Here is a 25,660-nt window from a genome sequence, read left to right as displayed (position 1 = left end):
ATTTTGCATTATGCTATTTAAAAAAAAAAATTAATCATTTTTATTTTATGTATAAATATAATATAAACTCATTTGGAGCGTATATACCTCTTCGCGTCTCACTGCAAAAATTTCTGTGATCTTTTATTTAATCATTCATTAGATTATTTGAACCTTTGACATCGTTTAATGACTGGCGGTCACGTGGTGGGCTCGTGCACGCCTCCCTGTGTGATGGTATCGCAGCTCGAGCGCAGATGACGCAGTGAGGTCCAGTGAAGATGGCACCCTTTCCGGACGAGGTGGATGTTTTTACTGGCCCACACTGGCGAATGAAGCAGCTGGTGGGCCTGTACTGCGAAAAGGTGCGTAATGACAAATAAGGGTAGTCATTTTGTAGTTTTACACAAGAATTTAAGAGTGTGTACGGCCAAAAAAGGAGTGTACGCCAGCCAGCTAGCGCGCTAGCTAGCTTGTAGCATTGAGGATTGAGGCAGCCGAAGCAGCTCAACTGTCGGATGATTGTCTCACGGCTCAGTTGGAACCATTTGGTAAATCAATAGTTGGATTTATAGACATGAAGTTCGCGTTACATAGCGCTATTAGCTTAGCCACCATTTTAAAACACATATTAGGTTGCTCCTATTAAAGTTTCAACAGCCCATCCTCTCCCCAGCTAAGGCTTGCATTCTGTTTGTTAGCTTAAGTAACTTGCAAGATAGCTTGTTATGCAACATGTTTAAGTGTCACCACGCAGTTTCTGATGTACTTACAAACGACGTTACTTAGATTGTGGTGATTTAGGAACAGACTGTCTGTTAAATGTCTTCTTGTTGGACTTAGCCACACGTTCCAGATAAGCTCATTTAACGACAACAGCTAATGCAGGGCGGGCGTGCTAACGTAAGCTACCTAAGTTACGATACAGCGCTGTAACGTTAGCTGTCTGTGTTTACATTCTCTGTTGGCTATCAGTTACCGTGATCTAATGACAACAGCAGAATTTAAATGGTACATTTAAAACATTGCAATATTATATAGATTCAAAACATACCCGATTAAATTAAATCTTAAAGTTAAACCCCTACAATATCACTGTTATGCAATTTAACCCCAATACCCCATTAATGACCCCATGACATAGTATTAATTTATACTACTGCAAATTGCTATTGTTTTAGGTGTGCTACAAAAATAATGGTCACTTCTATTGATTTTTACACAAATCTCAGTGTAAATAAAAATTGCATAACATTGTCTAAGAAATGGCTGACAGTTTTTATTTATTTTTCACAGCTGTCCAAAACCAACTTCTCCAACAACAATGATTTCCGCTCATTTCTTCAGTCGCTGTGCGCCACCTTCAAGGAGTTCAAGATGCACGAGCAAATTGAGAACGAATACATCATTGGCCTGTTGCAACAGCGCTGCTGCACTGTGTACAATGTGCACTCTGACAACAAACTCTCTGAGATGTTGTCCCTCTTTGAGAAGGGCTTGCACAGCGTTAAGGTAAGCATGCATAGATATTTTTGAAATAGTTTATTGTCATGCTATAGCCTTAAATTATACTTTTGGCGCCTTTTAAAAAATGGTTTGGCAGAAAACATCTTGGCTGATGCATGATGCTCAATGGTTAGGTAACACTCTGTCATCAGTGTAATGTTATGTTAGGTACACAAAGATTGCATTAAAAACAACAACATCAGAGTTGTTATTTTTGATGTATACATGACAACTGTAAAAAGCATGGAATTATGTGTTATCTCTTTTTCAAGTAGAAAGATTTATAACAAAACATTTTTTAGAATCCTGTTTTATGATATAAGTTGAAACAATATTAATCATGAGTTCAGAGTGTAATTATTAGAAAAAGGCCAGTTGCAGAAGGTAATAGGCTGAACTGCGTAATAGAAGCAGGGTTGTTTTTGTGATCTGCTTAACAGGAGACAAGCGTTATTGTTCTTTCTCAAGCCACTGGCAAACCAAAAATGGACTTTCTAGAATGATGCAATTGTGTAAATCTGAACATCCGCTCTGCCAGTCTGTAAAACAGAAAGGAACATTCTTTTGTTCTGGAATGAGATCCTGCATCCTGTCCCAAGGAAAAGATGTTTTCTCTAAATAATGAAATAAAATAAATAACGGTGTTCTGGGATATTTTTAGACAATTGGTTTATTTGTATTTGTTCTGAGAAATCATAATTGCAATGTCTAATATCCAGCTACCGCAAAACCACTCCTGAAACAATCCCCTCCAAAGTTACACAGTGAAACGAAAAAAGCAGTGTCACATACACCACAGCAACACACCGCATTCTATTGAAGTGAAAATGGCCATTGCACAACTCATTCAGTGTCAATATAAAATGATGTTGATAAGTGTCCTAAATCTGAATTTACTACTCACTATTAAGTGGACTAGTAGAGGGAAGTAGAAAGTGACTGAGCAAGAGTTTAATTTTGGACGCAGACCGTGAATTAATGATTGTTATGTGTTTTTAGAGTGAATATGAGCAGCTTAACTATGCCCAGCAGCTGAAGGAGAGACTAGAAGCTTTCACACAGGACTTTCTGCCGCACATGAAGGAAGAAGAAGAGGTATAAGATGTTCACATTTCTTTTTCTTTTTAATATAAACACCTTTTGATTCTGTGATTTCCCAAAGAATGACTAAATGAAGTTCATAAACAGGAAAGGTAAAAGCATAAAATACATGTATTTACGAATGTATCTGTCCATACCCCAGTGAATTGCAATGCTACAGGCTGTTTGTAAACTAAGGAGACTCGTTGCAGGTGTTTCAGCCTATGCTTATGCAGTACTTCACCTATGAGGAGCTCAAGGACATCAAGAAACAGGTGATAGCACAACACTGCAGCCAACAGCAATGGGATTGTGCCGCAGAAGTGCTGAAGGGCTTCAGCTTGTGGAGCCAGGCAGAGGAGCTGCAAAAAGCCTTTAAATATGCTGATCACGAGAAGACAGATTATGGTTAGTGAATATTTTTACAAACCTATAACAAACTGTTAGTCATCAGTTGTTTTTCCTACCATCACATGACGGGGGACACGATCAGTCTGTCTACAGTAAAGGCAATGAGTCTGTGTTACTTTGTTTTGGCAGAAATCTATCAATTTTCCTGTTATTTCTGATGATTTCATAAACAAAAATGTTTACTATGCTTGAGTAAGTAAAGCCTAAATTAATTAAATTCTCTTGGCATTTATGAAAAACATGTTGTTGGGGCAGCAGGAAAAGCCTTTTAATGTTGACATAAAGAGTAGTTTATTCGGTAATGCAAACAATATTGTGGTAGACAGTTGACACCAATTTTGGTACTTCACGTGTTTCAAAAATGTGAAGATCTGTTTAGTGACTAAAGGTTAGTCAGCATTTGAAGATATCACTGGAACTTTAGTTGTTTGTGATAAGTATCTGTAATATTTTAGCCATCTTAAAATTATGTAAAGAACTTATTAAAAGTAGCTGTTGATGAAGATATTTCAAACAGTATTACCCAAAACTACTGCAGAGGAATTGGTCTTTTTCCCAACATAAATTTTCACTTTGCATGAAGGTAGATGTTGCTAAAGACATCACTATTTCTTCATTTTATTCAGGTGTGACAGTGAGTCAGCATTCAGAACACTTGCAACCTGAAACAAGGCAATTTCATGGAATTTAGTTAATTAACCCTGTTATTTTATGCCTTTTCTGCTGAGAAATTTTGAAATACTGTCCTTGGTAAAGGCCTATGTGAAAGCTGTACAGTTGTAAACTGTTTAAGTTGTCAGTTTCATGAAAGGATGCATTGTCTTGGACAGTGGATGACATTCTTAAAAGGTGCATGTCATCATTTTGGTACTTGAGTTACTTACAAGCAAAACTATTTTGTCTCTTCCTCAGAACTGGAAAAGAACAGGAATTCTTCAACCCACATCTCACAGCTTCCCACTGAAATTATGCTGAGGTTGTTTCATTATTTGGGCCCTGAGGATCTGTGCCGCTGCAGCCAAGTGTGCAGCTCTTGGTCAGAACTAGCCAAGACCGGATCTTTGTGGAAGCACCTCTACCCTGTACGCTGGGCCAGAGGTAGGCACCAGCTGACCTTAAAGAACAAAATAATGCTTACTCAGTCTTTTACTAGTGAAGGCTTAATTGCTTGTATTAGAATATGTGGAGGTGCGCTGCTGATAAATGTTTGTCTCTCTTGTAGGTGATTACTATAGTGGCCCCCCCGGGGATCTCGATCAGGAGCCAGATGAGGAGTGGGTGAAGAGTCGGCAAAATGAGGGTCGCGCCTATCAGGAATGGGATGAGGATGCTGATGTTGATGAGTCTGGTGAGGTTTTGTTGTGTTCGCTTCTGTTGGCCCCCAACAGTGAAGCAACCGCTCAGGCCTGTAGTGTAGCAAGCAGCTAGTAGTCCATTCAGTCATCCATGTTCTTGTTCATCGTTTTATCAGATGAGTCGGGCCACACAGAGGGCTCCCTGGCAATTAGCGCTGCTCAGCGAGAGAAGAGACTCCTGAATGGGATCATCCAGAACCTTCTGCCAGTTGTGGGTCCATCTGTCAAGTCCATTATTCTGGCATACAGTTCTACAGTCTCAAGTAAAATGGTAGGCAATTCAAATACTTTTATTTTGACAGTATAAATGCACTGTACCCAGTGATGAGGATTGATTGACTGAACTGACTTGTAAAAATGAAAATTGACCATATTTTTGTCCTTTCCAGATCCGTCAGATTCTCAGTTTCTGCCCTAATATTACTCATCTGGACCTGACCCAGACTGATGTTACAGATTTTGCATTTGACAGGTAATTTATTAAAAATGATTATTAAAATCCGCTGAACTGATTTCTGATTATGTTCTGGCACAAAATTTATGTAATGAAAGCTCCAGTGAATTAGGATTAATCCTCAGCCATTTGTTCTTTTTTCTCAAAAAATTCAAAGCTATGTTTCTTCTGTCCACTCTCCACCAGCTGGTTATCTTTCGGAGCCTGTCGTTCCCTGGAGCACCTGGATTTGTCAGGATGTGAGAAGATCACCAATCACACCCTGAAGAAACTGTCTGTTGGGATGGGTGACCTCACGTCTTCCACCTGCATTGATAAACATTCAGAGCGGCGAGCCAAGCTTCTGAAAAGTTCTCCGGTTTCCATTACGCTCATGGATGAGAGAAAGCTGCATCCAGTGGGGCGAAAGCAGCAGGCCCTTATTTTCAAGCAGGGGACTGGCCGTTGGGGCGCTGCCTGCACGCCCACGCAAGTGTGGGTCTTGGACCGTTCAGACCTTGCTGATATTGAAGATGCTGCAGACTGGAGCCGTCGTGGTGGAATGTCGCTCCCTGATGCAGAGAGCTTTGTAGAGGCGCAGCTTGTGGAAGGCTCATGCTGTTGCAGGAGGAGCAGGAGGTGTGGGCACAGGACTGGCTCAGATCCTTCCTTTTTGCATCAGCAGTTTGCCATGTCTGGGGAAATGTTTTGTGGCCACTCTACATGCTGCAGTAGTGACATGGCCCTCAGGACTTTTAGCGGGCCACAGTGCAAACCAGGCACCACCAAGAACACCACTGCAGAATCGAGGACTCAATGCTTCCCATTTGGGGGCATGCAGTGTGTGGAGCCTGAAAACAGGACTGACTGGTCAAAAGCCAAACGCTCACTGAGATTTCTCAGTCTCTCTGGGTGTTATCAAGTCACTGACTTGGGCTTGAGGTAATTATAATGCGTTACTTTTCTTCAAACAAAAGAAGTTTCTTTTATACTTGAAATAGTTCCCATCTCACCTGTTTATTAAATGGATTTATTTAGAAGTTTGCATCATCTGAGTCTAATGCGATGCAGTGAGATGAGTGAGTGATTATGATCAGCTGTAAAATCCTATATCTGGTCAGATTACACTGATGCAATTTCAAAATAGCATTTAGTGGTAAGTGGCAAGTGTTACTTGAGTGCAAGGTGAAAGATGGTGTAATAACGTGTGAATGTTGTCACTTATCTCGGTAAACTCCCCCACCATGTGACCTTTCTCACGTACGCAGTTTGGACAAGATCCAGTGTGATTGTTTATTCACTTGGCTGAATATAATGGAAAAGTAGAAGTGCAGATAGGCTCATTATGTTAAGTTTCCATCAGTTAACATAATTCAGATTATTAGTGAAAGGCGTTGTATATTACATTTGCTAGAGTCAACAGTACTGCCCGTATTAGGCTAAGACTGGATTATCGGTGTTCAGCTAGATGTTCCCACCGCTGGTCTGTGGGTTGCTGTATCTATAATGAGGTTGCGTTGCACTGTGTGTGTTCCAGGGCTCTGTCTCAGCGTGGAGGACTTCCTGCCCTGGAGCATCTCAACTTATCTGGTTGCCTCTTCATCACTGAGGTGGGGCTGCAGGAGCTGGTGTCAGCCTGTCCTTCCCTCAATAATGAACACTTCTATTACTGCGACAACATCAACGGTAACACAAGTTAAATTGTCAGGGGTGTTTTTATACCTCTGAAACATAAAATCATGCATTCTCATGAACTAGTGAGGTGTTTTGAGGAAGGATTACGTTAATGTTTAACTGTAAGATTTCATTGTGACTATAAATTATGTGTGAGTAGAGATACGGCAGCGTGTGGCTATTGTAACAAACATTACTAACCCCACTCGCATAGTGTGTGTCCTGGTGTAAGTAACTGATGCCGCTGAGGTGGAAGGTAAGTAGGCATTACAGGTGCCAATATGATGCTTTCCAAATTTACTGTCACAGCTTTATGTAATCAGTTGTGTGCCATGCAGTTTCTTAAATGATTAAATTTCTAATAATTTAAAAATACTAGAATATTGTGGATTTGCAGGTATGTGTGTGTAAGAGTTGTCCTGTGGGATGCAGGTCAGTAGATGACCACTGTGTTTTTCCCTGCAGGTCCTCACGCAGACACGGCCAGCGGCTGCCAGAACCTGCAGTGTGGTTTCAGAGCCTGCTGTCGCTCTGGAGAGTGATCCTGCCTGGCAATGCTCTCCTGAAATGTCACTTCTCCTTGTTATTGCACTTTATCCTGGGAATACCATTTGCTGTATTTTGTGTCACTTAAAAATGTTTCTTGATGAAACTGTAATTTTTGCTCCTGTTATTTCCATCTATATTTAATGGAGACGATCCTTTAGAAAAGGAAAATGTAACGGGATGAATTTGAAGTGTCTGCAAATGTACGTTCTGGTTCCTTTTTTTTGTTGTTTTGAAAAAGTGAAAAAAAAAAAAAAAAGACTAGAGAAACATGAACACCTGTAGTTAGACCACCTTTCTTTACAGAAGTCTGCTTCTCCCCTTGCTATTAACTCAGTTATAATCTGCATAATTAATTGACTTATTGCAGGATCAAAGTGGTGTTTTTTTTCAACCTTAATCAAGCTTTATCATTAATTGGAGAACGTAATGTGGAAAATTAACCAGGAGTGAACTTCTCTCCCTGTACATTGAAGCTGACTGTTCTAGATGGCTGTCCTGTTGCTGACGGTTACAGTCTGTACATAGGACTTTTTTGACCGCTCTACTCTACATACCTTGTTGTTCAGGTCACTGCTCACAGAAGCCATTCAAGTTACTGAGACAGGAATTGGTACATGATTTTGCGGTGTAGTCTTAGCCATTTTGTCCAGATATGTGATGCTGAGTGTTCAATCACCAAAAAAGTTCTTTGCTTTTACTTTTCTTTATGCACTCCAATGAGCAAAGAAATGGACCAATGTTCACGCACGACAGATTCTGATACGCTAACAGGGGGAGGGCGGTTAGAATAATCGCCCTTTTATTGGGGGAGGCCTACTGTGTTCTTGGCCAACTACAGCACTGCATCGTTTATCACAGCAGCAGGATTTATTTTCTTGTTTGAAAGTCTTGCATGAGATATCTTGGAAATGTTCATAACAAAACAATAAAATTTTCTTGAATTTAGAAACACAGCAGTTGGTCAGTTTAGTGCTAAACACAAATTGTTAAGCTTGCCAACGTAGTATCTTAACATATTTAGAAAACAGCAAGAAACATTTTAAATGTTCAGCATATGTAGTTATCGGTTAACTACATATATTTGGACATTTTAATGCCATCTGTTAGAACAACCCTGCAATAAATCCGCTTTTTGTCTTTTGGAGACTGTAAGAAGCCTGGTGCTTGGTGTGTTAAATGGTGATTTGTGCCATAGGTGCATTAGCCCTGCAATCAATCAGCTGAGGTAGGTACCAGCTCCCTGCGGCCTTCTACAGGATAAAGCAGGTATAGCTGCTTTCTGTTGTGTTCATCTAGAGATGTAAACGTAGATGAATTACATTAAAAATATTTTACTACTGCTCATCATAAGAGAAACGTATCCAAAAACCTCAAAATACCTCTTTGCTACAGTAAAAAAAATACATTGTGTTGAGACAGATGGATGCATTTGACTTAGAAATATATATGTACTAATTGATTTTCATACATTATACAAGAGTTTGAGCAGTCCGCATTGATTAAAGCTAATTACAGTGCCTGTTAGAAGTACTTAAGTTTTCTCCTTAAATAGTGATTCAACATCGAATCATGGTCAATTCAAGTTTTTAAAGACGTTTTCTTTTTAAAGTATGTAAGGATAACTGCTGGACACCAAACACTATCTCATTACAAACACACCAACCCCACTCTGAAGCATGGTGGTGGCAGCATCATGAAGTCAGACGGTTTGTAAAAGTCGAGAGAAATCCTGGAAATCTTCATGTTCTCAGTGCAACCCTGACAGCTTGATCAGTTTTCACAAGAAGAATGCAGTAAAACTGCAGTGTCCAGATGTGCAAAGTTGACTGACCTCTATTCACACAGGATTAATGCTGTAATGGCAGCCAGAGTTACATCTACTAAATACTGACTTAAAGAGGATGAATATTAATAGTTTTATACATTTATATTTTGAATTGATATGACTGTAGAAATCTTTTCATTTTCACATGAAAGAATCTGTCCTAGTAAATTCTTCTAAAAAAAAACCAAACAAATTGACCATTGTTCAATGTTGAAAAGCAGTAAAAGAAGATAATATCTTATATCTGCAAAAGCATTGAAGCACTGCGCTGCAATGAGATAAGTGTCCCTTGTATCAAGTGCGGACGAGTGAGGCCAGGTACACCCATACCGATAGCACATTATTGGGGTAAGGGTGCACATATACAGCCAGGGCAAACTCCACATTTGATACCTGAACACTGTGAACTCCGGTGCTGTACACTGCCTCTATGATGGGACGAATCTCACAGAACGGCAGATGGAGGGGGAAACCTGAAATCTAAAAAGAAACAGATGCCTATTAGTGGTAATTTATGATATTAATATATCGAAGTGAGCTCATGTGCTTTTGGCCAGCTCATACAGAGGAGATGACAGATTGATTACTGATGACATAATACGGTGACTCAGTGTAGTAACCTTGTCAGAGTCACACCCTCTTCAGACTCACCCTGTTCTCTCCCAGCAGGCTCTGCAACTCGTGGCGGTGTCCCTCGGTTACGTCCTGGCCCCTGCTCATCTCCAGTTTGGGCAGGAATTGTTTCAGGGTGGTGGTGCAGTAGCGGTTCCAGCGGGTTGGGTGACGAGGGCGCCACTCCATGACCTTCTCCTTCAGAATCTTCTCAATCCTGCATGACGGAATGAGATGGAACGTGTGATTTTTCAAGCCTTTCGACAAGATGTAGTGTGAGAAGTGGCTTTAGTTGCTACGACTTGCCTGTCCTGAAGCTCTGCTGCAGCTGCTTTGTCTGTGCGGCGATACACCAGCTCCTCTGGCTGAAGACAGTTACAAGTTTTTGAAAAAAATAACAGCATAGAAGATATTACAGGTTCACACACTCACCTGGACACTAGACAGCCCTGGGTGGGAGAAAGACCGGGAGAAAAACGGTTTCCACAAATTGGCTTTTGTGATGTCAAAACTTAGTCTCATCGGTGTCGTGTACTCTTGAACGTTGAACCAAACCTAAACAGCAGGTCAAAGAAAATACCAAACTATCTTCCGCAAACAAAATTTGTAAATAAAGAATGAAACTTCACATTTAAAAGACAAACTTAATGTCACTCACATTGTCGGCGTTGACCAGGCAGCCGATGGTTTGCAGCGGACAGAAGGTGTCATACTGACCATAGTACTGACCACTGCTGGGATTCCAGATGAGGTAGCGGCTCTGCTCGTAGGTTAGAACATATGTTGTGGGCCCCTGAGGAAACAAGATTTCAGAAAGCTTAGTGCAGCTGCAGAAGACCTGGCAGGCTAATAGCTATTATTTCTAGTATTGTTAAATATTTTTTAAAGTTGTACATTTAGGCAAATTGTTGACTGATAAGTAGAATTTTATTAATTTAGCAAAGAGTCAAAACCTTCGGATTCCAGATATTTGCTCAAATTTACTGTCAGTATCAGTGGATATAATAATAGGTTGCAACAAAGTCACTGTTGAGCCTGTTGGAAGACAGACAAATGTTCCTCAATGCATGCTGCCATTCGTCTAAACATCCATCAATCATCTGCAAATGGGTCTCCATGCTGTGTAGTGACATGAACCTCCTAAATCTGCAACTTTCATTTATAATTACCAACGCAGTCACTTTAATTTCCAAATGGGAAGCAGACAGATTGAAGGCACAGAGACAACAAAAAAACCTTTACAATAACACAAACAAAAAGCACTCCAAATATCAGAGATGCCGATTTGCACAGGACTAATACGATCACAGGACCTCAGTGTTTGGTAAATTAGCGTAATTTGTAATAGGTCATTTATGGTGGAATTTTTACTTTACAAATTCCAAATATGGCATATTTGTACAATATTAAGATTCACAGACGACCTCTGCAATTATTACAAATCACTAGACGTCCCCAGGTAATACTTAGTCCTGCACAATTAGGGCTTATGACAGTAAACTGCACATCTGTGGGCAAAACAAGATATTTGAGGACATGATTTTAAACTTTTGGACATTTTTCAACACTTGACTGAGAAAAATAGTTGACAGATTAATTAAAATCGACAATGAAAATAATCATTAGTCGCAGCCATAGCCATGATTTATAAGAAATATTTTCTGATATCACAAATAAATGTCACCTACCTCTGGAATGGCTGTCCCAATTATAAGCCAGGCTTTCTTGTCCATCGACAGGAAATAGTTGCACAACAGTACAGCATGTTCTTCTTCATCTCCTGCTAGGAGGGTGAGGAATTGCTAAAGGCAAAACACAAGGCACTGTAAGATGGGCATTTCCTCTACTTTCACAATCCCAGCATCTCAAAGAGGGTTCACTCACATCACAGGTGCTCCACAGGTCACAGGCTCCAGAAAATGAGACTCGATCTGGCAGCGAAGGGATGAGCGAGACAAATCGAGCAACCAGAGCCTGTGTGAGGACAGAATAAGTGTGTCACTTCAGTAGATCCAATTAAAGAAGAAATATAGGCACCTGAGCAGCATTTTTTTTTTTTTATAGTCTAATCACGCTGACCGTGGCTTCCTGGGGGTTATTAGGGAATGCATCCAGGAACTCCTGCGGAGGGTTGAGTGGTCGTATAAAACGCGTGATGAAGACTGTCTTCCCATTGAGGTCTATGACTGTAGTGATGCAGGGTCGGTCTGGGTAGCCCTGTGCAGCTTCCCTCTCAAATCTCTCTGAAGCCTGCAGTAAATGTTCGTCCTCTTGGCTGTCGAACTGCATTACAAGGTCAAATGTTACTGGAGTTGATTATAGGTCAGCGAACGCTAAAAAAAACATGACATGCCTTAAGAATGATGCAGTAATGAATGTTTGCATAAAAGAGGATCAGTGTTCTAATGGACAGTTACCTTCACTTCCTTTATCTAGTACATGCAGCAGAGCAAAAGCAAACAAGTGACACAGGAGGATGACAAACACAAGAACAAATGAATACACTGATGTATAATCACCTACTTCTAAGAGAATAAATAATAGTTTCAAAACAAGAATGTTTGACAAAAATAAAGTATGAGCACATTTGTTAATATATGCAGAGAAAAGCTTATCTAGAGACATACATAGAAGAGAATTCAGCCCAGAGTGCGGTAGAATGAGGTCTATGAAGGCGACACAATCCATCCTTGAAGTTGAACATGACTTACCTTCTCCCTAATAGTCTCTCCAGGCACCAGCTGAGGTTCCATAGTGATGAACAGCGTGATAAATGTTCCCTCACTCAGGCTACGCATAATATCATAACCACCGTTAGCGCCATGGCTCCGCTCCTTGCTGTACCCCAGCAGCACAGCTGGCGTATTCACTTTGAATGTTCCATCAATCTGCCACATGGAATGAAAAAAAACTCAACCAGAATCCAGGCAGTCACTGTCATTTCCTGTTGTTAATAAATAGCACAATAAAGGCTCACCCTGGACTGGGAATAGATTGTGCTGAAAGGAATCTTGACGGATCCCAGCCAGTGCTTCTCTACCCAAGTGTGGATGGATTTCCCCCTGTCTTTGTCATTCTGAAGGGCAAGATTATAATGCAATTCAAGGAAAAGGTACTAATAAGAAAACTGTGAGTGAGGTGAGAAGAAATGAACAGCGAATAATGTTTACTTACCACTCCAGTTTCATGTACCACTTCATCAAACATGTTGATGAAGACTTCATCTTTGACTGACTGCAAACTAGCATTGCTGTAGTCACCATTTGGGGCACTGTAGAGAGGAAGATTACCACATCAGCTAACTGAGTGAAGCACACTTTTTCCTGGTACCTTTTCCACCACTTCACTGCATGCTTCAGCAGCAATTTCTGATTGAACTGTCTCAGATGCATATAAACACTAAATAAGCCTCTGGATATACCAGACTTATCCTGTAACCAAATACTAAGCAAGTATTTACCAGGAAAGCCAAAACATGAGCCAGAAAATCCACAGTTGTTCACCTAAACGGCAGCTGCAGCTCCTCGTTCCAGCATGGGTTCGGTCCATCAGCTGTGGTTGTCTGGAGTACTGTGCGCTGGAAGGAAACCTCCACAAATGGCCTCACTTGTACCTAAAATGCACACACAAACACACACTCATACTTAACGAAGATCATAGATGACACTGCTGCCTGCAGCAAATTATAGTTGAGGTGTACTGTACCTGGTTGAGGAACCAATCGCTGCCCTGGATGGCACTCTGAGGCGCCTGTCCAGGTTTACTGAAAGAAGAACCCATTGAAACAAAGTTCAGCCACAATATAAATGCAGTTTCTTATAAATGTTTCTGAGGGCAAACATACATTCCGGCACACAGTCCAAACTATTCTGAACTTGACTGGCTGCACTCACTTGCTCTGGGGTCTACGGATGGGGATATCGAAGGCCCGGATGATGTTAATGAGCAGCTTAATGTCTCCGTCGGACAGATTCTGCGCCGTCACCTTCTTTCTTTCCTTCCTCTGAGGTTTCAGCGGCCGCTTGGGTTCAGCCAGCTTGAAAAGGTTTAGTCCCAGAATCCTGATTGTCGCGACAAACATGTTACGATTAAGTCAACAACCTACTAAGTACTGAAAAGTCATTGACATCAAAAATTATTTTCAGCAAAACAGTGGGATGGGATTGTTACCAACAGTGCTCAGTCCTTTCAGGTATTTGCAGTTCTACGATCACAGTTCCGATGCACAGAACGTTCATCTCAACGTGTCACTCTCATGTGACCTTTGATGGTATACTAAGCTCTATTAATGAGGGAAATAGTGACGTGACTGCATTATTTATTATGAATTAGGCTTACAAACTGGAAAATTACAGTCAAAATTATCCTATGGTGCCTTGCAAAGTGAGTCAGCATTTGTGCATGTAAGTGAGGATAGTCAAGCTAAGCACATTATTTACCAATACTTTGTTGAAAAGAATTCAAACCCTTGGTTTGATGCAGTTAGCTGTCTTTCAGTATCATGGAACCCAAGACCAGATGTCTACATGTGACATTTGCTCATTCTGTGTAACTGGAATTGATAATATGGTTATAATACATAACTACATTTATAATCCATACATTATAAATGATCACTGATTTTTATTAAATGAACATCAGAGTACATCTACCGTTTGCCACAACATTAAAACCACTGAAAAGTAAAGTGAACAGCAATGAACTATGAATAAATACATGCTGAAATGGAATGCAAAATAATGTACTTTTATGCCTTTTGTATCATTTTGTTGATTAACCCTAACATTTTTCAAGGATTTTAATTTCTTGACTCCATACTGTGTAGTTGTTGCAGTAATTCTGCAAAATCCTGAGAGGACTGAATACTGCGAAAGGTCTATTATCACTACTGTACTGGTACTCAGGGTTGAAACTAAAGGAAGAAACAGAAACACAGTGGAAGGGAGTAAAAGAAAAAAGACTCTAAAAACATACCCTGGACCAGCACCACTGTAAAAAATGCATAGCAGAAGAATAACAGAAAATGGAACAGAAAGAATTACAGCATTCAGTTTCAATGATGAAAAAAATGTGCAGAGTAACACCCAACAGCATGACTAGCAATGATGTGCAATATTATGTATAAATCTGCTGAAATGTCATCAAAGAATACAATTTATGTCAGATTTTCTATTATGATGTCCACATGTGAAATCCGCAATAAAGCATCTCCTTTACCGGATCCAGAGGAGAGAATCACTCAGCCAGTGGAATGCAGAGTTGATTCAAGATCAAATAGCCTGAGGAAGCACTATGCCAAGAAACTGGCTTACATTAGCCTGTGATTTATGTTGGTCCATCCTCTCTTCTGATGGGTTGATCTGGCTGATGAGCAAGGTAATCCAAATGATCTAACCTTTCCTTTACAACAGGAACACGGAGCTCAGACATTCTTTGTGATTTTTCACTTCTTTTGACAGGAGGATTAGGCAGAAGTTATGAACTACAATAAGGAAAATAGCTGTGTTTGGATTAACAGTTACAAGCAATAAATATTCTTACTGTCACACAAAGCATGCACAGCACAAACAAAAGATCGCCAGCTCTGAAAGATGGAAGATAAAAAGGCTGTTTAGTCGGTTAACAATCCTTGAGGGAATATTTACCCAATGCTTGGTATTTCTTCTTCTATCACCAAATCAGACAGGACGTAGTGATGTTTGGCAAGAAGGAATCTGTTGATGACTGATTCCCGGATCTGTGGAAAAATGCAAAAAATTTAACTTAGTCTTATCGTGATAAATAGTGGAGAAAAATATGTTTACATCAGATGAGTCCTCTCACCTTCTGAAGATATTTGGCCACTAAAGCTCTGTGTGAATCCAAATGTTCTTTGGTGTCAATTATCTCTCCCTCTTTCAGTCTTTTTTCATATTCCTGAAATCATATTAACCAAAGAAAAATTAGAATTAGCCTTATTTAGAGTTAGTCTCATCTATAATATTTTACTATATAGTACATTTTTGGAATACTGACCTGGAACACTTTATCCGTAACCTCCCTCTCAAGAGCAGGAACACACTTGTAATTGCGAAATTCTGCAACTTCCCTATTCCTCAGCCTGAGAAGGCGAAACCTTTTGGACCTTTCCAACTCTTCATCCGTCACAAAATTAAACTCCTCCTGCAGATGTTCCAGACGAAAATACTCTGGAGCTGTTACCTCTCCACTACTGGCCACCTGTGAAACACAGACACAAAAAAGGTTCTTCATTTAATATTTTCATTCTGTAAATGTCCTCAAAAGCTGTGAACTATCGCAATTATACCCACTTTCAGCAACTGCATGATGGAGGCATTTTTTGGATCGTTGGGGTCCAGGCGTGACTGTGTGGCCCACTCGCCAATTTTTTTCATGTCATATAGTCCAGATGCTCCAATGTATGTGACAGCATCGAGACGGTCCAAGCCACTAAAACGAAAAGACAGACAGCATTGTGATTAAATGGATAATTCACCAAAAAAAGGAGAAAGAAGTAGCAGGGTTGTTCTAATGCATGATCCTAATCCTCAGCAAAACTTGACATTTTCAGTGGGGCCGGTTTCTAGCCTGGAGTTTGTTGTTCTTTCCTGTACTAAAGGGGATTTTGAAAACAGCAGCATGCAGACTGTGGAACAGGAGGACAAAACCGATGGCTGACTTATACCCCCATCCTACATAGAGTGAGTCGGACTGTTTAATACGAAATGATGCTCAACTTGCTGTGATAAAAGTTATTCTCGGATGATGTCATGAGAAAAGGCAAATATTAAAGACCTCCTTTTGCTGAAAATCTGATTTTAACATGTCCATATGGTGTTTTTTTAAATACTAGATGACACATCATGATAAATAAACAGGCTAAATGATTGAATGTGCCTCAAACAGTAGCTTTTTTATGTTTATTTACAATTCATTGAGGCTAATAAGGTGCAAAATACTTGAGAACAACTGGTGACTGTCAGGCACCTCATTGTCAAAGAGAAATGTCCAGCAAAGTAGTAGCTGACAATGTTTCTCAAGATCTTAAAAAAGACAAAAAATTAGCACTTCTTGATTTCTTAACATACCACACTTGTAAATAAGAATCAATGTTAATGGTTTGTTATTGTCATAGAAAGTATAAGGCTGTGGTCGTTTAATTAATCTAGAGATAACTTGAAGTTTTTGGGTTTTTTTTTTACCACAACCAGCTGATTGGTTGAAGGGTATGATTTCATTTTGGTTGAGTACAACTCACATTGAAGTTATGCAAAGGCTGCAGGGGTAGTGGATTTGCATGTTCACAATTCTGTGTAAACTAAAGGAAGCAAAGGCGTAGGGTTACATCCAAGCCATTTCAAATCAGAAGAGGATTCTTTCATGAAAAATTCTCCATAACATACATGACATAAAAGTAAAGCTGATAAGAGCATTCATAAGGAACACCTGTCATATTGTTTAGAAAATGATTAGCAAAGGTATACACCTTCAAGATTATGAGCTAAAACATGAAAAATCAGCTTTGAGAGGTGTTACCTGTGAATGCCACCAGGTTGTTGAGAAACAGGAGGTGCAAGTGGTACATCATCTTCCCCGATTCCCCAAGAAACGCAGCATGACAGCTTCCCAGAGGTCAGCAGCGTCTGTTTGTTGCTGCCATCAGCCTCAAAAGAGAGAGGCACATCTGAGGAGGCATACAGAGAGAGTGAGAGACAGGAACACAGGGACAGAGGGAAGTTAAATGACAAGTAGATGTGTTAGTAAGTAAAGGGGATTCGTGGGCGTTGCAGGTTTGAAGCGTCAAATGAAAACATTTACCACTTCCAACTCCCTCGTGGTCAAACATGACTCTCTGGTTGCTGCTGAACTCATATTCCTCCACAGGGACGTTGCCCGTCACGACTGAGGGCTCTGGAACTGGAACAAACACCCGAGCCAGGAGGGAACATGATGATCCAATCTCCTCAAACACCTACTCATACACAGTCAACATACACATGCAGAAAAGGTGAGAAAAGACTACAGCAGTCATCCATCAAGTGAATGTGTGGATTCGACAAAGTGGCAGCATGCTCGGCGTTTCTTTACTGTACCTGCAAATTAATGCTTTGGGGACAGTGAACTATTTTGAGATTAAAAATCTGACCAAAGTGAACCCTGAAGTCGGTGTTCAGGGAGCGGCTGTCTGTTCGGGAAACTTCTTTGTCATTGTAGAGGATCTTGATGAAAAGTGAGCGCCTGGCAACATCTTGTCTTCGAGCTATTTCAGGCCTAAAACATGCAGAAGACAAACATTAACAGTCTGTCCGCAGTCCATCCTCATAACTGTTCATTTGTAGCAAGTGGTATTATGTGAGTTTTCTCAAAACACACAAAAAACTTAAAAAGTTACCAGTTGGTGGGATTCTTTCACTTGTATCAAATATTCTAGCTTTTACTGGACTTAGTTGGTGCTTTTCGAGCATAATAATAAAAAACTCTGAAATGTTCACACCGTAGCTGCTGTTTCTGACATGTTTAGATGAAGAAACTCAGACTCTTACCTGGGGCAGAGTTCACTGGCAGTGATGTTTCCAGATGCAGACAACTCTGGGATCAAGATGGCCTCTCCTGGTTTCCTTCGTATCCTGGAGGCTTTCTCTCTCACTTGTTGCTCTATGGAGTCAAAGTCCGGCCTCTCGGGAGGTTCTGGCTTTGGAGGACCTTCTTCAATGGGTCCTTCTGACTCGCTCGCTTCCTGCTCTTCATCTTCTGTGTCCTCATGTGTCTGACCTTTCTTTTTCTTTTTTTTCTTTTTCTTTTTGGCTTTCTGAAAGTAGAAAACATGAAGTCAAGGTCAAAAGCATTTGTAAAGCACATTTAAAAACAACAATTGAACCAAATTGCTGTACCATTAAAATATCAGCTATGACACAAAATAACAATAAGATAAATGTGAACAGAAGAGGGCAACAAAAAAAGAATGTGAATTGAACAAAAAACGGTTAAAGTACCAGAGTACCAGAATTTGAACTTCAAGTTTTTTTCTCAAGTGCTAATAATGCAAATTAACAGAGTTTATTTGAGCAGAAAGCAGTTTGTTCAGGTGTAAGAAACTGACTGAGCTATACTACGGCCAGTAAATAGGTTGGCACCTGTTTCCTCCTCCAGAGCTTCCACTCCTCCAGCTGTTTGTTGTACTCAGTCAATTTTTTCTGGTAGTCCTCCTCACTTTCGGCTTCGAATTCCACAACCTCTGCCAAGATTTCATCTTCATGCTCGCGCTCATCTGAAGCCCGATCCACATTCTCTCTGGAGCATGAACGAGACAGCACCATTACTGACATGGATACAGGAATCTGCAGAACGCTGCAATGAGCAAACCTCACATTATCCAGCAAATATTTGATAGGGGTGAGTACATACCACCATCGCAGCGTGAATAAGGATTTTTTTTCCCTCAAATTACTAATACTTATTGGAGCAGCACCAGATGTGGGCAAATATTTTCAAATATAAGACCTTCCCAGTGAAAATCTAGTTTTTTCTCGTTATGCCTATCTATTTAAAAGCTGTTCCAATAAAAATCATGCTCTTTACCTTGTTGACAGTCCATATGCTGTTTTATGTGTAAGAAGACATATCACAAGTAAAATAAGCAGTAAACATCACGGCTGAGCATTTCCACTCTGAAACTGCAGCGTACCAATGACAGTCTGGAAAACACTGATTCAGGCAGGAAGGAATTATTTCCATTGAAAAAAAATCTACATATTTAACTTTGATGCACAAACATTTGATTTAAGGGGTTTAATCAATAACCGGAGGGGGACTTTAACTATTCAAAAGATTATTTTTACTCTTCAATCCTAAACCAAAAGATCACAGCATTCGACGTTGAGGTTTCAGTGAATTTACCTTCTGAGGTAGAGTTTGTAGGGTGTGTTGGAAAACTTCTGAAACTCTCTCAGGGCCTTGAGCTCCTTCCACACTTTAACTATGTTCTTCAGCAGAGTCCTGTCTTTCTCCTGCTCACTGTCTCGCAACTGCCGAGTGGTCCTATAATATTCAAGCAGAAAGACATGCAGCAGGAATATTGTCAAGGTAGCCATGGTGCTGTACATCTTTGCAGGCTGACTTAAATGGGAGACAATCTGAAAAAGGTACCTGATCTCCAGACTGTACTCAGAAAACCTCTGCTGCATCGCCTGAGTGAGGCTCTGCCCGCCGTGGATCTCCAGCATATTCCGCAGTGCACTCCTCAATCCATTCAACTAAAGCAGAAAGGAAACACAAAATGCCTCAGAGTCTGTGCATGCTCTACTGAATAATACAAGAAACTTTTAAATGTGTTTGTGAGTTCATTCAATTTTGATGATGGCTTTACCGTGCACTGAAAGTTGTCTGGTGGGGTTTACCTTGTCAGTGAGGTGTCCTGTGAGATTATTGTGTTGCCTGGTGAGGTACTGATCATACAGCTGAGCTAAACGTGCCCCGAGCACATGTTCGCGGCTGAACAGCGGGTGATGAGAAAAGATCAGCCCAGAGACATCAACGTCAAGCTGGTAGTCTCCCTCAGGGTCTGCTGCACCAGCAATGTACAAATTTGCATACTTGGACTTCAGTGCCTGAGGGACAGAATAACATCATCCATCATGCGGCGTCCTGGAAAATAACCATCACTACGGGTACTCATGGCGCTCATGTTTTGCTTGCATGTATCCAAGTATGTGTGTGAGCTTAAAGCAAGCATGAAATAGTTGGCAAACACCATCAGCGAGTGCCGTGATGAAAAGTCATGCATGACAACAACGTACCATAAACATTTAACTGAGCTACAATGAATGCTCTGTTGTTTCTTTGATCACATATGACAGCTGTGCCTGTCTCTAGAATATAACATGAGTGTGAAAACAAGACTTCTTTGATGATACTGCATAGGCTGAGCAGAGACTAACCCAAAACAGTGAACCTAACCTCAACACTGTTTTAAATCTGTAACCTGTTTCTTCAGGGTTTACATATTTCTCATATTATGTCTGTTTGGCCTGTTGCACCAAACACCAGTCAAGTGTGAATGAAGTGTGGACTCAGCTGCTTCCAATAACAATGCATTTGGAATGTGTAGCCGGCTCACTCAAAGAAACAATAACACCAATTCATCTTTTATCAATTAAGGTGTAAAGCAGCAGTAACCAGGAACCTATTTAAACGTAAAATTCCTCTGATGAAAGTCAAGTGGTTTACCTTGCTAACATGTCTATATGTTGTTACTATATATGCTTGAAGAAACATCATTAGTAAAATAAGCAGTCGCCGCTATATCTGAACATGTTCACTTTAAAACTGCAGCGTACTGATGACGGTCTCAAAATCACAGATTCAGACAGCCAGAGTTTCATCCATAACAAGCCTATGGAACTGATCCTGTTACATTTCAGGGAGAGGCTTTCTGTATTTTCATTTTTCGTCAGAACTGAGCTTGAAGTGAAGTGTAGAGGCAGGTAGAGAAAAAGGTGGGGATGTCACAAAGCTCTAAACCAACAGTAGAAGTAAGGCAAGGATCATTTTCATGTAATTTTATTTTTTTGATATATATATAACTCTGATACACAGACATATGTTTTTAGGGGTTTAATCATTCGCTGGAACATAATTCTAATATATTTTTATTTTAAACCATTTATTCCATTCATCTGTATCCATAATACATGCCACACAGTTGAAACAGTGTCAGGGCCCCCACCTCCATCCCCACTTCAGCTCCCGCCTGACCTCCGTTCCTCCTTCTCTCTCTCTCTCTCTCCCCCTCTCCCTCAGATGCCTGGCGGAGCTGTTCTCCACAGCTGCCGCCACTATTAATTATCTGTCATCATCAGAACTCCTGGCAGCTGTGGTGCGGCACATCTGAGAATCATCCTCGCAATAAAAGCCGGTCTCACACTCCACACTCTGCCAGATTGTAAACTCTGCTATAGCAGTCAGTTTACTCTAGCTACCTTATAGTTCATTTCTCATGAGAAAACCCTGTACCAATATTATCTTTTCCTTCCTAGATCGCCGAGCAGCTGCCCGGTTCTCCAGCCCCGCTTACCCCCTGCAGTCTCCGGATTCCCCTCCTGACCAGATCTCGTTCCCCCCCTCCTGCTCCTGGACCCCAATCTGCCGAGCTCCAGCCCCTGGAAGGATTCCACCAGTTGCGCACCTCTGTCCCCGGAAAACCCAGCCTGCTGCCTCCCTGGCGTTCTCCGCCGCCAACCAGTGTCCACCACCAAAGACTCCAACCGGACCGCCGGTCCCTGGTACCGTCACCCTCCTCCCCCACCAATTCCCCGTAGTTAGTCACTCAGTCTTCACACTCCCTAGCCCCCCTCAGCACTCCATCCAGAATTACCATTATATAATAAATCCGTCTTTGATCCAGTCTCGCCTCCTCTGTGTGCTCTCTGCTTGGGTTCACCCCTCACCTTAACAAGCAGGTTACCCACCATCATGCATTATGTGTAAAACTAATAATATTGTATAATATATGGATCAAAGTGTTTCAAGTTATTTTTTTCGAGAAGAACATGGTGTATCTACCTTCCCTTGAATATCTTTAAATATTTAAATATTGCTAAAAAACAAAACAAAAAAGAGGCAAAGGGAAGAGAGAACTTTTGTATCAGACGGCTCCACAACAGTTTCAATGTATGAATGTGTACAGTGCTTTGCATGTAGCAAATGAATGAGGTGATCGAACTGACAGTGGCAGCGAGTGTGTCTGACCTTCCTGTACACAGTCTGCAGTGAAGGGTCCACATCCTCCTCCATGTGGAAGAGAGGGGGCCTTGTAGAGGATTCCTTTATAGGGTCGGGCAGAGCCATGATCCTGCCGTCATCTCCAAACCACTTTTTTCCCTAAATCAGAAAAAAAATGAAACATGTAAAAAAAAAAAAAAAAAAAGGATAAAGTCTAGTGTCACTTGGAACTGTTTGGCATGTGAACTAATGTTACCTCCTCCATTTTCAAAATGCGATTCTCCAGAATGTTCTCATTGGTCAGGGACACGTGGGGCCTCTCCCCTACATAGAGACCCTCATCCTCCAGATAACGAGGCTTCATGTTCTCAGGCAGTTTAACAGAGGTTGGAACTGTAAAAATTAGATATAATGCCAGGTGAAGACAAATTTAGCCACGTATTGAAAGTTATGGATGTGATTGTGAATCTGGTTATTTTATATATTATACCTGTTCGAAAGCTTGGTGTAAACAACTGTTCATTTTCTCGCTGAATAAGATTTTGGTACCCGACGTACACAGCCTTCTTCACTTCCAAAAAGTCCTGCGGCGATTGGTCAATGACGAACAAATCCTCTTCTTCATTTTGTACAAGAGGAGCTTCTTCACTCTAAGGCAGATTGAAGAATATGAGGCTTACACAACTGCATTTACAGAACAGGAGGAAATAATGACACACACAATGTAATTGTTACTATTGATGTCACCTGGTTTTCATGTTCTTCTTCATTATCCTCATCTGCTTCAGCTTCTTCCTGCTCTTCAGCTTCATCTCCTCTACCTTCATCTCTGTCAGCTATTTTTCTCTGCTTTTGTCTTTTCACACTGCTCCTCTCACTCTCATCTGGTGGATCTGGCTCAAAGTTGAATGTAAAGAAGTTGTATGCCTCCTCAGCATTTGGTAGGCCTTTTCCTACCTGTATTTTCAAAGTGTAAGAGGGTAAATGAATGATAGAAATTAATTTGTACATAAAGGATTTCCATCTTAATTCAAGTCTTACTCGTCTTGCTGCTTCTCGGAACTTGACCCTGGTACTGAGGGCCGGCGAGGCATCATGTCTTCCAGATCTGTCTGGATCAACCTGTAAAACACCCGGAAGTTAACTTTTGCTGCTGGATTGTATAATTTGAGTCCAATAGCGGTTAGTTAGTTTGACGTAGATGCTCACCTCTCTGTCAAACCTTGTCACAGTGTCTCTGTCTCTGAGGCCCTGCAGGCGACTTGCTGGCTCAAGAGAAGCCTCCTGCTGCTGAAGGCTCTCACCTTTAGACTGAAGCACAGGAGAACATACATTATGCATCATCACTTTTCCGTAAAGGGTGGCAATTAAACATTAATCTTATTCACATACTAAAAAAAAGAAAGAAAAAAGAAGAAGCTGGATTTACCCTGGCTGCTCTGAGCCTCTCTTCCAAACGGCGTTTCACAAAGTCATCTAAAGATTGAGGCTGAGAGCTGGGAGTCTGCTGAGCTCTTGAGGAGAGACCTAGAATACAAAGTCCATCTTGAAACAATTATAACAATTACATTTACTTATAAGTGTTGTTTTGCTACTGAACCATCTCATACCAAATGATGGCAGTGTTCTTGGTCTTGGATATGTTTCCAGTTTGAAATCAGGATTTACCTATTTTTACAGGCATTCAGTTTAGAAAAAATGTATGACGTCATGCGGTGAATGTTATGTCATGTTGTTCATGTGTGTCATGTATTAAATGTCCTTATATCCTACAAAATAAAAAGCTGTACAGTACTGTTTTGGTACAGCTATTAGTTTCATTTTGCCTAATGAAGGTCTAGCAGCGCAACAAATTGACTAAACTTTTTTTTTTCCAAATTAAAGAATGTTCAGGAGTTGGTAACTTTTTAAAATATCCTTATTCCTATTTCTCTGCATGTGTGAAGAGTTCCTTTGTCTTATTTTTGAATGATGAAAGCCAGAGAGGCCCACCTGGAGAGTGCACCAGCCACAAACCTTTCTGAGATCCAGTTTGACTTCTCAACGAAATCACAGAATGGTCTGCCTTCTCAGCTGACCCCTCCTCTGCACCGTCACGCTGAATAGTTGAGATCTCTTCCACATCATCATTATCATGGGACTCCTGGACTAACGTCTGTTCAAGCAGCTAACAAACAGAAAACAACAGAGTTAGATCTGATCGGCAGTGAAATCGCAGAGTGAGAACTGAGGGGTCAAAGGAGGATGTTACCTTTTTCTTCTTCCTCTGTCTCTGAGCCCTGATCGTGCGTTTCAAAGTCTCTCCTGGATCTTCCTCACTGCCTTCAGGTTCCTGGTGTAACACAGGTATAAAGTTAAGATAGACAGCAACAGTAAACATGCATCCACACTGCTATGGAGCACACTGAAGCTGGAAGAGGGTGAAGAAAGTAGGAGGTTGGTGTTGAGCAGCCAGCAGCACACACAGGAGGGCAACTACAGCCTACACTACAAAACACACACCAACCTGCATTGTGGTTTGTCGCTTCTCCTCGCTCAACTTGGTAGACGGAACCAGAGCCTATCGAGTATAGTTAGATTTGCTTAAACATTAGCAGCTCTTGTGTATTTCTGACTATGAGTGTGTATAAAATGAGTCCGACTCCTCCAGTGCGTGTTGAGTCTTGTCAAGTATTTCGCATGTTTATGTTGTGCTGAAGCTACTGTCAGCCCACAGCGACAAATCAAGACATACTGTTCATCCTTTATAAGATTCATGAATGTTATAGCTTTGATAATTTTACCTGAACGTCGTCTTCGTTTTTGCTTTTCGCCAAAGTTTCTTGCAAAGCCTGTCGTTTCTTTCGTAGTTTTTCACGAATGTCGCTAAAACAGAAAGAGATTTGAAAACGCAGCTAACGTTAGCTTAGCACCTCACAGACGTACAGAACAGCGATATCACTGTGATTTACAGCATAAAGCAAGCGGAGAAAAACTACCCTGAGGAAGCCATGGTGACGGTGATAGTCTTTTCAACAATAATTAGTAGTTTGTAAAGAAAACAGCTACTTTACTGCAATGTGTATGTATACACACTTGCAATTTTCAAAATAAGGTATTCTCTCCCAACAGTTAGTGGAGAAACTCCGTTATCGCTGCCTAGTAACGACATAAACTACCGCTCAACCTTCCTTGAATGAAAGCGCCGATGCAACCAACCTCTCACAATTTTGGATTGCTATTCGTCCGATGGACTGTCAATCAAACAGCTTATAGCCCGAAGAAAGCCGCCTACTACGGTGTCCGAGAAGTCACAAATGCTCAACACGAAGGGAAGTGGGAACTTTCCAAAGACCGTACAAAAATACTACTATAGATATTTATTTTTATACATAGATGCAAATAAAAGCCATAATAATAAATACAGCATTCATTTACAATAAAGAGAGAAGTAGAAGACAAGCATGATATAAGCTAAATTTTATAACACTAGCCCAGATTCACGGCCTGGGCTAGGTCTTAATATGCCAAGATCCT

At 40.8% G+C, this 25,660-nt stretch overlaps 3 protein-coding genes across 7 annotated transcripts; 2 read left to right on the top strand and 1 right to left on the bottom strand.

The window, feature by feature from the left end:
- The first annotated feature begins 203 nt into the window (after positions 1 to 203).
- Positions 204 to 7,936, top strand: fbxl5 (F-box and leucine-rich repeat protein 5). The gene is made up of 11 exons (XM_023267037.3): positions 204 to 344; positions 1,276 to 1,491; positions 2,485 to 2,580; positions 2,778 to 2,973; positions 3,889 to 4,074; positions 4,199 to 4,324; positions 4,448 to 4,602; positions 4,721 to 4,803; positions 4,972 to 5,706; positions 6,302 to 6,450; positions 6,904 to 7,936. Exons 1-11 carry the CDS (start codon positions 261 to 263, stop codon positions 6,978 to 6,980), a joined length of 2,103 nt encoding a protein of 700 aa, XP_023122805.2. The 5' UTR covers positions 204 to 260; the 3' UTR covers positions 6,981 to 7,936.
- A 475-nt stretch (positions 7,937 to 8,411) lies between these two features.
- On the bottom strand, positions 8,412 to 25,310 carry cc2d2a (coiled-coil and C2 domain containing 2A). Of its 3 annotated transcripts, XM_055016913.1 has the most exons (39): positions 25,123 to 25,310; positions 24,928 to 25,009; positions 24,651 to 24,704; positions 24,396 to 24,476; positions 24,161 to 24,311; positions 23,574 to 23,671; positions 23,354 to 23,455; positions 23,186 to 23,266; positions 22,892 to 23,101; positions 22,635 to 22,794; positions 22,401 to 22,537; positions 22,172 to 22,303; positions 19,822 to 20,031; positions 19,571 to 19,677; positions 19,322 to 19,462; positions 18,559 to 18,715; positions 17,968 to 18,233; positions 17,518 to 17,695; positions 17,243 to 17,396; positions 16,961 to 17,108; positions 15,736 to 15,874; positions 15,440 to 15,643; positions 15,248 to 15,340; positions 15,070 to 15,161; positions 14,399 to 14,413; positions 13,318 to 13,485; positions 13,130 to 13,187; positions 12,928 to 13,037; positions 12,599 to 12,695; positions 12,402 to 12,500; positions 12,136 to 12,312; positions 11,504 to 11,707; positions 11,309 to 11,398; positions 11,113 to 11,226; positions 10,083 to 10,217; positions 9,857 to 9,979; positions 9,731 to 9,789; positions 9,464 to 9,641; positions 8,412 to 9,292 (listed from the first exon to the last, which is right to left on the bottom strand). In XM_055016913.1, the coding sequence occupies exons 1-39, from the start codon at positions 25,134 to 25,136 to the stop codon at positions 9,107 to 9,109; spliced, it is 5,004 nt and encodes a 1,667-aa protein (XP_054872888.1). In that variant the 5' UTR covers positions 25,137 to 25,310; the 3' UTR covers positions 8,412 to 9,106. The 3 variants fall into 3 exon arrangements, with proteins under 3 accessions (XP_054872888.1, XP_054872890.1, XP_035802494.2); XM_055016915.1 differs by lacking the exon at positions 24,651 to 24,704; XM_035946601.2 differs by lacking the exon at positions 14,399 to 14,413 and having other exon boundaries at positions 25,123 to 25,309.
- On the top strand, positions 18,670 to 22,276 carry LOC129350425 (uncharacterized). 3 transcript variants are annotated; one of them, XR_008603817.1, is made up of 3 exons: positions 18,685 to 18,817; positions 21,224 to 21,338; positions 21,460 to 22,276. XR_008603817.1 is itself a non-coding variant. In XM_055016916.1 (2 exons), the coding sequence occupies exons 1-2, from the start codon at positions 18,778 to 18,780 to the stop codon at positions 21,873 to 21,875; spliced, it is 456 nt and encodes a 151-aa protein (XP_054872891.1). In that variant the 5' UTR covers positions 18,683 to 18,777; the 3' UTR covers positions 21,876 to 22,276. The 3 variants fall into 3 exon arrangements, 1 of the variants encoding a protein (XP_054872891.1); XR_008603816.1 differs by having other exon boundaries at positions 18,670 to 18,817; positions 21,224 to 22,276; XM_055016916.1 differs by lacking the exon at positions 21,224 to 21,338 and having other exon boundaries at positions 18,683 to 18,817.
- Positions 25,311 to 25,660: the final 350 nt, after the last annotated feature.

The sequence above is a fragment of the Amphiprion ocellaris genome, chromosome 2 (genome assembly GCF_022539595.1).
Source record: "Amphiprion ocellaris isolate individual 3 ecotype Okinawa chromosome 2, ASM2253959v1, whole genome shotgun sequence".
Lineage (NCBI taxonomy): Eukaryota > Metazoa > Chordata > Actinopteri > Pomacentridae > Amphiprion > Amphiprion ocellaris.
Note: the sequence above shows the minus strand (reverse complement) of the source record. Positions and strands in the feature narration are given on the sequence as shown.